Source organism: Barbus barbus (genome assembly GCF_936440315.1).
Source record: "Barbus barbus genome assembly, chromosome: 10".
In the NCBI taxonomy this organism is placed as follows: Eukaryota; Metazoa; Chordata; class Actinopteri; order Cypriniformes; family Cyprinidae; genus Barbus; species Barbus barbus.
This window is the reverse complement of record NC_136738.1, coordinates 15,122,763-15,135,100: the sequence shown is the minus strand read 5'-3', so window position 1 is coordinate 15,135,100 and position 12,338 is coordinate 15,122,763. Positions and strand designations below refer to the sequence as shown.

General features: G+C 35.9%; 1 protein-coding gene across 2 annotated transcripts in view; it reads right to left on the bottom strand.

The window, feature by feature from the left end:
- Positions 1 to 12,338, bottom strand: part of LOC306876508 (tyrosine-protein phosphatase non-receptor type 4-like) — a 69,413-nt gene that overhangs the window by 30,955 nt on the left and 26,120 nt on the right. For both annotated transcript variants that reach the window (XM_079427745.1, XM_079427744.1), the window contains 5 exons: positions 4,643 to 4,750; positions 3,904 to 3,946; positions 3,699 to 3,777; positions 494 to 538; positions 187 to 239 (listed from right to left, as the gene is read on the bottom strand). In XM_079427745.1, the coding sequence (XP_079283871.1) occupies positions 187 to 239; positions 494 to 538; positions 3,699 to 3,777; positions 3,904 to 3,946; positions 4,643 to 4,750 (328 nt within the window). The remainder of the gene's footprint in view (positions 1 to 186; positions 240 to 493; positions 539 to 3,698; positions 3,778 to 3,903; positions 3,947 to 4,642; positions 4,751 to 12,338) is intronic.

The window sequence follows — 12,338 nt, the reverse complement described above, 5'->3', positions numbered from 1 at the left end:
CAAACATAACATTAAAAAGGATTTAAAACTGTAACATTAAAGTTAGTGTGACCAAACCAGAATTAAAGCAAACCATATGTAATTGACTGTCACATACTGTTCCGCTTAAAAAAACTGATTTAGATTGTGGCTTCTTTGTCATGTAGATCCTACAACCGTTCTTTTCAACAAATGGCTCATACTTACACTGAACAGCGTACGATGCCAGGAGTGCGGCAGTATTGTGCGGACAGAGCAGTCTGGGAAGGATATAAATTATAATAAATTAACAATGTAAAATGTTAGAGATCAAAACAAATTACTGCATTTAAGAAGCCATTGAAGAACATGCACATGCAAATTCAGAAGCACAAACTGCAGTGGTATCACAAGATGAATATTGAAAGGACAAATATACATCGTGCTAGTTACAGATATCATTCCTCAACCTACTTTTAAACTGAATTTAGGAAGAGATTTACAGATAAAAATAGCCACACATGATCCAGCTCACCTTCCACTGAGTATGTCCTGCTTAATCTGTAGAAAATACTGGTACCTACAAAGATTTAAAAAAAAAAAACACGACAAACAATCTATGTGAGACACTAGACTAAAAATAACTCAAGATGTACTGTTTATGAGGTGAATTTTTAAATATTAAAAAAAAATTATAAATATTATATCAAACTTCCTACATAAAATGCCATGCTATATTGTACTGCAGTAAAGTTTAGATACTGGAGTTTAACTAACATTAAATAGAACTGCATTATTATCGAACCAAGCAAAATCAAAGCCAAGACACGGTTACGAGGAGTCCAAAGTTAAATCTAATTTGGTTATAGCATGAAGATTTAAACATTTACATTTATGCATTCGGCAAATGCTTTTATCCAAAATGACTTCTGTGGCATTTTATCAGTTCTTGCTTTCATGGGAAAGCAAACCCATGACCATGCGCTACTGTTTGAACAACTTCTACTGTTTTATCACTGTTCAGCCCCTAATATGTTTGTCTGATTTCCTCCTTGACATTGACATTTGCTGTACACATTGGCAGTTCAAATTGGCTTACATTGCATACATTTTATTTGTTCATGCATTCCCTGGGTACTGAACCCATGATGAACTTGGCATTGCTCGTGACATTGAACTACTACTGTTTGAACTACAAGAACACTACAAAGACATAATGCAACATTATCACTATGATTCACTATGAATCACCACCGCCAATTCAAGTGAGGAGGTCAAATCACAGTAGTTTTACTCATGTAATGCTTTACTCATGTCTGTTCTAGCCTGTACTTCTCTGAACTATTTTTGATCTCGGTTTTACAGCACTTCTTTTACAGCCTCCTTAGAAATGAGGATTACAACAAAAGAGATTAAAGTCTGCTTAATAAATACATGTAAAAGAAATAGGGCTGTCAATCGATTAAAATATTTCATCGCGATTAATCGCATGCTTGTCATGAGTTAACTCGTGATTAATTGCAACTTAATTGCACATTTTTATCTGTTCTAAATGAACCTTAAATTAATATTTTTCAAGTTTTTAATACTCTAATCAACAGGGGCATGGATAAATATGGATGCTTTATGCAAATGTATGTTTATTATTCATTAATCCATAGTCAACATAGAGCACGAAGGCTAGGCATGTTTCAAAGGTCATAGATGTTTTTAAAAGAGCTGGTTCATGTCTATTAGACACGTGATAAAAGAACAGAAACGCCGGGTTCCCATTATGTCACTTTATTTTCACTGAGCAATTTACTTACACAAGCCTGTTTACATTTTCGCACAAAAGGGCAGCTCACTTCCTCTGAACATGCAAAATGTACATTTATTATTACATTTGTTTGCCTCTCTGTGCCCACATACAGTATTTTGATGCAGCTAAATTCTCAATAAAACTGTTTTCATTGATATATTTGACTGTTTCTGTTGTCAGACATCGTAATGAATATGAAATAGCGACTGAAACACGACCCATTAAGACTACATAACCAGCTATCTCTTCCAATAGATTAATCTGCACAAAAATCCTGATAATCGAGCTGTCGTCTGATCAAATCAAATAGGGTACACCCAAGATAAAGACAATAGCTGTGCTGTGAGTTCTGCTATACTTGCATGTAAAATTAGAGAAGCAACATTACATCTTTTTTAACTGAAAGCGCTGCTCCTCTCTGCCGCTCACTGAACAGAGCAGACGCAGAGAAAGAGGTGTGTGCGCAGCGGGAAAGAGAGACCACAGCGAGTCTCAGAAACTAACTAAGGTTTTGGCAAACCCTAAAGATTTGTCGCTAGGCGCTTTTTTGAAGAGAAAAAAAAAAGTCGCTAAATGGGTCTGAAAAGTCGCTAAGTTGCCAACACTGTGAATCTCCATTTCTCCAACTATGGGTTAGGCCACGGGTCAATCCGAAAATACGCAATGCACTAATCATGCGTTAATAAAATTACTACCGTTAAAATGAATTTGAGTTAACGCATTAACGCATTTTTGACAGCCCTAAAAATAAATAAAATAAAGAATCCATGACAACAAATTTGTTTTTAGATTTTGTCTATTAGCCTTGAGGATCTTTAAATTCTATAGTGTACACTTAAAATCCGGCAAAATTTTAAATTTAAACATTTAAAGTACAACCTATATACAGATGATTGAATTTGATGACAAATTTTTGTCCAATAAAATGACTCTAATGTTTAATGTATAACTGGGATCTTAAAGTATTAGTTCACTTTTAAAAAAACTTTTACTGATAATTTACTCACCCCCATGTCATCCAAGATGTGCATGTCTTTCTTTCTTCAGTCGAAAATAAATTAAGGTTTTTGATGAAAACATTTCTCCATATAATGAACTTCAATGGGGCCCAAACGGTTCAAGGTCCAAATGACAGTTTCAGTGCAGCTTCAAAGGGCTTTAAACGATACCAGACGATGAATAACGGTCTTATCTAGCGAAACGATCGGTCATTTCAAAAATAAATAAAAAAGTTTAAGTTTTATAAGCACAAATGCTCGCCTTGCTCTGTTCTGTGATGCGCGTTCGTGATGTCACGTAATACGCAATGACGTTGAAAAGGTCACGGTTGACTTAGGTGGAAGTACCAAGTCAGTGTTTACAAATGTGTGGAAGGAGGACCATATACACATATTCAAATGTCTTTGTGTCAGTTTATGGTTAAAAATGCCAATTTCGTGTGCGTATCCTGGGTGTTTTAATATTAAAAAGCCTAAAAGAAAATTTTGGATTTCACGTCAACCGTGACCTTTTCAACGTAATTGCGTATTACATGATGTCACGAACGCGCATCACAGAACAGAGCAAGGCGAGCATTTGTGCTTATAAAACAAACTTTTTTTATTTATTTTTGAAATGACCGATCGTTTCGCTAGATAAGACCCTTATTCATCGTCTGGTATCGTAAGACGTTTGAAGCTGCACTGAAACTGTCATTTGGACCTTGAACCGTTTGGGGCCCAATGAAGTCCATTATATGGAGAAATGTTTTCATCAAAAACCTTAATTTCTTTTCGACTGAAGAAAGAAACACATGGACATCTTGGATGACATGGGGGTCAGTAAATTATCAGCAAAGGTTTTTTTAAAAGTGAACTAATCCTTTAAAGAAGAAAAGGTATTTCAACATTGAAAAAAAGCTTTTTAAACCCTTTATACACCAAAGCTGAAATCCACTCACCGTGTGTATTCTTCCTGAAGTTTGTTGGGGTCACTTACAAAAAATTTCACCCGGAAGTTCAGATGATGTGGAGAACCCCCTAGCATTTAATTCATCAGAACATTGAGTGAGTACAAAGATGTACAAATACAAAGGAGGAGAAAGAATAATCAATAGCTGGTGGTAAACAACAGCCTTGGCTGGTATCTTTTATAAAATTACTTACTTTTTAATTGCTTCCTTATGGGTTTATTTGGATCCAGCCACCTCTATAAATTATTGATTGAGAGAAAGAAAGAAAGAGAGACAGAGAGAGAGAGAGAGAGAGAGAGAGAGAGAGAGGTAGAGAGAGAGGAAGAAAAACCTTAATAACATGGCAACAGTCCAGCACAACCTAATGCCACTCAATAATTCAATAGGCTTGTGTTTTCAGCTGTGGGAAGGTGGAGATGTACTTATCTGCAGTTACAACACAAAGAGATAAACTGAGTGTGTTTGTGGAGTAAAAAACTCTTTAACTTTGATCCAGTTTCAGCTGAATCAATAGAACTACAAAGTCTGTTCAACCTCAGATCGAGCGATTGGTAGATGCCTACTGGTAGACTGATGAAGGTGTAACATGAATACTGATAGTATACATACAACACAAAGACATCTAAAAATGTGCTAGCTTTCATCTGAATTATGCCATTTTTTGTGACTAAGGTTTTTGGAAAATATACACCAATGTTTTTGTGGTGTTAAGACTTTAAAATGAGTTGGGCCACCCAAAAGGGGGAAATGTTTCACAGGATCTTTAAACCTGAAACATTGTGTGTCCTACATTCCTAAATGTGAACCTATTTCAGGAATACTGGCCATTCACACACTCAAGCCTCAAATGCGTCAAGCAAAACCTTCATGAATCCCTGAGGGCAGACCGGCTCGGCTCCGGGCACATCTTTGAGCTTGACCTTTGAACTCACCAGGCTATCAGAGGAGTCGTCGGCCAGGTGCAACCCAAAGTAGTCTCTCTCGGTCAGCTCCAGGTGCTTGAATACAGCGTCCAGTAGGATCTGCCCATGATCGTGCTTCTACAAAGATAGAAAGAGACATGTTAGTCCTAAAAATAAATGTTACAGGATTATTTGAATATTTTGTTATAATATTTTTAATCATTTGCATAGATTTGCATATTAGAAAATATTCACTGTGTGTTTTTTTAATATCAATAAATTTTGAATTTGACTCACTTAAAAGTATTGAATACAATCATCTCCTTCTGAAATATACTGACCTCAATACTACTATACAATATCTATCCTGATTTCATCACATTCATTTTTCAATGTTGTCCAGTTAATACAGAGTATAATAAAAAAGGTAACCTAGAGCACAGTTTAACATTATAAATTAAACAAATCAGGCTGTAGACTAAAGGCAAAACCTCATTAAGCGTCGCTGTTGTCACAACAATTATGTCCATCTTTGCAACTGAGTGGCTGACATTAGCGGCCAAGTAAAACAGGAAGTATGCCCATCTTTCCAGTAAATGCCAGGCTACTTTAGTAGTTCGAAATAGTCAGACGTAATAGGCTGGTTTTATTGGCTGTCAGATCCGTTACAGCATCCTGACAGCAGAGCTGAGGCTTTACCAGCGCTTTTATTTCCTGTTTTACCCTTCTAAATGGTCTTGGAAATGCCAAGATAGCATATTCTGAACACATGCCTTCAGAGAAACACAGACAGACAGTTCAAAGCAAATACATGCTGTGTTGCCAGTCGAGAGAAAACGGACAGTCTAACGCCTCTGCAGAGCTGCAAAGTGTGTGAGGAAATACAGAAAATGGAGCGCAAATACAAAATCCATATTGACATTTCACATGGAAAAACTAATATTGAAACAAAGTTATAGATCAAATTGAAACATCCAAACTGAATTTGCACTTTAATGCTATTTGTAACACTATTGTCTTGCATAGGATGACTTGTATCCTCTTTTTCCTGGACATGTCCTGGATTTCTGAATTGAGTAAAATGCACAGGGTTTGTTTTCTTATTGTTTTCATACTTGCTGAAGGAAATGACTGAAAAATTGTTTAGACCAATAACATGCAGTCATTGTATATAATCGACACATACATATAACGTATGAGGACTGTAGCGAGGATGTATGTTAATAGGAAAACAATGCCTAAACCCAGAAATTGTAGGCAATTTAGAAATCCCTTCCAGGACTCTAGTCATGTTAACAATCGTTTAAAAGTTTGGGGTCAGTAAAAAAAATGTTTCCTTTTTTGAAAGATTTTTGTTGTTGTTGTTGTTAAATCGATAAAAAGTGATAGAACATGGTTAGAAAATATTTCTTTTTTTTTTAATTCTGTTCTTTTTAAATTTTTATTCATCAAAGAATAATGACAAAATATATCACAGGTTCTAGGGCTGCAGCTAACGATTATTTTTATTGACGACTAATCTATCGATTATTTTTCAATTAGTTTATTATTTTCTTGTCAGTTGATGAATTATTTAGTTAAATTATCAATAAATAATAACAGTAACTTCTGCTATTAATCTTAATATTTTATTCAAACGTTTTCTCATAATTAATACTTTACAAAAATAAATAACAACAAAAAATAAAGAAATAATAACAATAAAGAAAAATAATAAGAAAAGAGAAAAAGAAAGAAATAATAATAGCATTAAATTATTAATAAAAAAAAGAAAGAAAAGAAAGCAAGGAAGCAAGAAAGAAATAGGCTAACAATAACAAGAAAGAAGGAAAGAATAGACATGCACATTATGGCTGCATTCACAGTTGCTGTTTGGGACAGTTGCTTACAGGTGAGAGACTTGAAATGTTTTATTTATTCAGCAGATTAAAACATCTGCTTGAATACATCTGTATGAATGAACAGCTGAAGGCACAACCGCATTCAGGACACTAGAGCAACAGAATCAAAAACGGCGTCATAACACTGGGAAGTTTTTAATAAAGGAGCCCAGTGGAGGCTTGTCCTATCCATCACACAGTTAGACAACTAACGACTTTAAATGCTTTGTTAGCGAGTGCAGAGAGCATGGCACAGACAGCAGCTCCAGTAGATCTTAAGATGAATGTGAATCATTTCCCCATCTCTGTGGGTGAATTAAACCCGTCGTGATTATATAGGCAACTTGATATCCCGTGCTGTGCTGTTCCGTTCATTCAGCGCAGCTTTGAATGCGTGAATCCTGACCATGTAAAGGCGTCAGTTCGGCTATATAAATGCAGTTCTATGAACACAACTCTATGAAGTGATATTGCCATACTAGCCTTTACCTTCTGCTCTAGAGTCTTGTTTTGTGTTAAACATGGCAGAAAAACAGACTTAAGCAGGGATAACTGCAGGCTCGCGCAATGGGCGTGGCTAAAGGTGCGACTCGTTGATGCATTCCATGCTAATCGACGTATTTTCATAATCAACGTAATCGATGACGTCGACGAATCGCTGCAGCCCTAACATGTTCCAAAAAATATTAAGCAACACAACTGTTTTCAACATTAATAATAAATCAGCATATTAGAATGAAGGATTGTGTGACCCTGAAGACTTGATTAATGGCTGATGAAAATTCAGGTTGGCATCACAGTAATAAATTATATTTTAAAATATATTAAACTAGAAAACTTCTAATAATATTTCACAATATTACTGTTTTTTCAGTATTTTTTTTTTTTAATCAAATGCAGCCTTGATGAACATGAGCAACTTTAAAAAAAAAAAAAAAAACTTCTTATTGATCCCAAACTTTTGAATGACAGTGTATATCAATAAGTTCAAACATTTGATTTGTTTTATATATCAGCATAAGAACAATTACAAATAACAAATAGGTCTTAAAGGCATAGTCTGTAACTGATTTTCTCCAATAAATATCACATGCTTGAATGCCACAACCATAAGTAGCCTACGCCATAACCATAAGTAGCCCCTAATGTCAGCAGCAAAGGAAACAATGTATAAACGGTACACTGTGGGAATATTTTAGGTATATCCAAAACAGGAAGTGTTTATATAGGCTGTGATTCTTCTAAATGTTTTTTAGGATGTAGTTATGAACAAAGTTCCAGGACTTTCAGACTCTTGTGTTTCCTTGCACTGCCCTCAGCACTTTTGTGTAGATTTACACACCAATTAAAGTGTCTGAGAGGAGATTTGCTGCAGTCTCATGGCCTCATGGCTGTTTAAGTGTGCATTTTCCACAGAAGTCTACAAAACTAACGGTCAAAACTGGAAATGGGATTCCACTGATGAATGTATGTGACATGAAAGTCATAATGAAACCGGAACATTAGTGACAGCTCTTCTCTTCCATATTGAGACAACAGATTATCAAAAAAGAATAAATGTAGGCAGGGACTTGGTTGGCTCTATCCTTCAGTTGTTGAATGTATGAAGGCAGAAAGGCTAAATATTAGCTTGCAGGCAATTTTAAGAAAATGCTGGGGTTCAAGCAGATTAAATGATTGTATAAGTCCAGCATGTGTCACCATAGAGAAGTCTACTGTTTTACTAAAAGATGCATTTTTACATTATACAATGTGAAAAAAAACTGATACATGCATGGATGAATTGTTCACTAATTATTCAATAATAATCAATAACATGCATCTTGAAAATAGATATGGTGAATTGACATTTCATGCCAACTTTAAAGGAACACTCCACGTTTTTGGAAATAGGCTCATTTTACAACTCCCCTAGAGTTAAACAGTTGAGTTTTACCATTTTTGAATCCATTCAGCCAATCTCCGTGTCTGACGGTAGTACTTTTAGCTTAGCATAGATCATTGAATCGGATTAGACCATTACCATTATTTGGTCATCAAAAATGACTAAAGAGTTTCGATAATTTTCCTATTTAAAACTTGACTCTTCTGTAGTTACAGACCGACGGAAAATGAAAAGTTGCGATTTTCTAGGCTGATATGGCTAGGAACTATACTCTCCTTCCGGCGTAATAATCATGGAAATTTGCTGCCGTACCATGGGTGCATCCACAATGCAGCAGGTGCAATGATATTATGCAGCGCCTGGAAGTAGTCCCAGCTTGGTAACTAGTTATGATATAGCTGGGGACCAAAATCGCAACTTTTCATTTTCCGTCGGTCTTAGTACACGATGTAACTACAGAAGAGTCAAGCTTTAAACAGGAAAATTATCGAAACTCTTTAGTCATTTTTGAGCGAGATGCTAATGGTCTAATCCGATTCAATTATCTATGCTAACCTAAGCTAAAAGTGTTACCGCCAGACACGAAGATCGGCTGAATGGATTCAAAAACGGTAAAACTCAACTGTTTAACTCTTGGAGAGCTGTAAAATGAGCCTATTTCCAAAAAAAGTGGAGTGTTCCTTTAAAGTAGGAGAGAAGAGTGGTATGACAGAAATGCAAGCAGACGTGTGGCAGCGTGTCCAGAGATCGGAGGTCTGCAGGAAGCCTGAGAGTGTTTTGAAGACAGTCAGTCATCTACACACGTCAACGAAAGAAACAGGCAGCAAACACAGTCTAGTTATGACATCTGTACTTTGATAACAAGGGAAGACCGGTACTGCAAAGGAGGCTCACAATGTATTCGGACAGTTAGGCCAAAGTTACAGCCAGCATGAAATCATAATGTTATTTGCTTTCTTAATACATGTTCCTGGGGTTATTGTGCAAGATTCAATAGTGCATGTTTCGAAAGAAAAATGTAACATAAATTTTCATCAAAATAGCTCAGCTTATGAAACAAATTTCCTTGTAGGCTCATGCCACTAAGGCCACCAAGGCATGTTAAATGCATCCAGATCTGCAAACGAACCCCTACTTCCTTGGATTGCTATATTTTACATTACATTTCAACTGAAAATTACATTTAAATTGAAATACCAAAATAGTGAAAGCAATAGATTTATTTTTTTTAACACGCAGCTCTTCATTTGAAAATACATTAATTGATGTACTGGATCGTGTATTACTTGTGGATTCAGCTGTTTGAACATTCATTCTGATGGCACCTATTTAACACCATTGGTAAGCAAGTGATGTAATGCTAAAAAGAAACTCTAAATCTTTGTGTGAGCCGTAAGGGTCGTAAAAATCCAGCATATTTCATTTTTGGATGAACTATTCCTTTAATCTTGTAAAAAGATGAAAAATATTGTTTATATTGTGGTATATAAATATATACAGTGCAGTACAATCCCATTCAGTTCACATTCGCAGTCAAATAAACACAAAATTATGCCGCAATGCCCACCTTAGCATTATATCGGTTATGTCAAAGACTATAGAATACCCAAGATGCGTCACACTCATATAGTTTTAAATGGGGAAAAATGCAACAATGGCCACTTAATCGCAGGAAGCCCCACCTTCTGAATGAAAGAGCCAATTGCTAATCGGTAAAGTCAGCGCATCACTGCAGCTGCCATTAGAAGGCACGGTTGCTATAGAAACGGTCAGCGTTCTGAGACATGCACTTAGGACTGCGCATGCACACTGGCTGATCAAGCCCAAAAAAAATGGCTTTTTATTTGAGCTATTTTTTATTGGCTATTTGAGCAAAAGAAACAAAATTTATTTGGGATGCACCGAAATGAACGAACAATTGTTCATACATTATTTTTATTCACTTCTATGTAATAGAATCAGATATAAGTTGCCGGGGGTTTTTTTTGACTAATTATCCAAATAATGTATATTCCTACAAAGCTATTATTATCAGAGCATATGAGCAGAGCATAGCGTCACTGCTGAAGGTAGCATAATTTTATCAGCTACACCATGTTATAGCAGTAGCGTTACTGCAAACAGAAACAAGTGCAATGCACAGAAATTTCCTGTCAGCGCGTTATTTGAGAGGACTTTGGTTTTTCGGTGAGCATGAGCGGTACATGAGCACATTCATAGAGCAGAATATTGAGCGGAGCATCAAACCACGCAATGACAAGGAGAGTAAAAATTGCTGAACACTGCCGGGCCGGGCCGGGCTGGGCCGAGGCGGGGCGAGCCATATATATTATTCATAGCTTTATCGTGACTCGAAGACTTGGAGGGCAAAACATCCATAGAACTGCAGCCCAAGCGTGTCAATTTTTCATCTGTTTCCCAGCCACAAATATTTAGGATCACCTCTCAAAAAAAGTTTTGGCCATTTGCAATCCATATTAAGCACCCGCTGCAATTTTTCAATCATAAACAGTGCGACAAAACATTGTAAAAACACTTAAAGTGCCGTAATATATTTAAAACGGTAATATTAAAAGATCAAATTCAGTAATCACCACATTAATGATGCATAATTTACATAGGCCAGCAGATGAGGCCGAAATATGAATGCAATCCGCTTAACAGCTCAGTGTTTTCCTTCTAATGGTTTTCTATGGCAAGTCATTTAACGTGAAACTTTGCACATTGTGTTTATATTCTGGCTTCATCTTCTTGCATGTACAAAATACACATCATCAATAAGTTGTTTAGTGAATTTCACCTTTTAATATCTGCATTTTACTACATTATTGCTTGATGCAATCTGCGTAAAAATAACTGGAGGTCAGTGGAGCAAAGCTTCGTTTTGCCCACCAGGTGGGCGTTCCTATAAGGGTGTGACATCACGTGAAAACTATCAATTATATGTATGTTTTTTTCGGGCTCGTATTTTTGTCCGGTTTTCTCTTTCGGCTGAAAACGCCATTGTCGTCCGATAATTCAGTGCATACCTAACATTTATGATACTGTTGTTGTCAGATTTCTCTGGTGACTTTATAACTCGCAATAGTTATATCTCACAACTCAGATATAACTCAGAATTGCGAGTTTTTGTCTTGCAATCGTGATTTTATAATTCGTAATTCTGACTTTATAACTCGTAATTGTGAGTTTATATCACGCAATTCTGAGAAAAATGTCAGAATTGTGAGATAAAAAGTCACAATAACCTTTTTTTTTAATTCAATGGCAGAAACGGGCTTCCATAATGATGAGAGGAGAGGAGGGGGGGGGGGGGGTTCTTAATCTTAGCACTCAGAATACCCGGTTAAAAAAGTAATAACTGCAATAAAAAAACAACACAAAAACAGTAATATTGTGGAATATTATTACAATTTGAAATAACTTTTGTATGTGAATATATAGGAAAATCAAATTTTTTATATATACATACACACACACACACACACACAGTTACGTAACGCTCCTCCAAGGAATTCCGGAACCAGCGGGTAAAGGGAAAACAGGCTTTTAATGAATCGAGGGTTTCAGAATACAAGAAATCAACATCCATATAACGCTAACATAACTTTAAGACTCAACCAACATAATGACTAAACTGAATGCTTATAAAGAAAACGGAAACAAAGGAGTGAACGAGATAATGACACAACACAGGTGAACGGACTTAGCCTTAATTAACTAATAAGGAACTAATAAGGAAAACCGGAACAAAACCAAATAAGGGCAAACAGGAAACTGAGGAAGAACACACATGTAACGCATACTGTACATACATACATACATATACACATACATATATACACATATAGCCTATATATTTTTTATTAATCCATTGTTGTTTTTTTGTTTGTTTTGTTTTTTGTTTGGAAGGGAAAATACAAAACTAAACTACTGGTCTGACAGTGCAAATGGAAAAGAT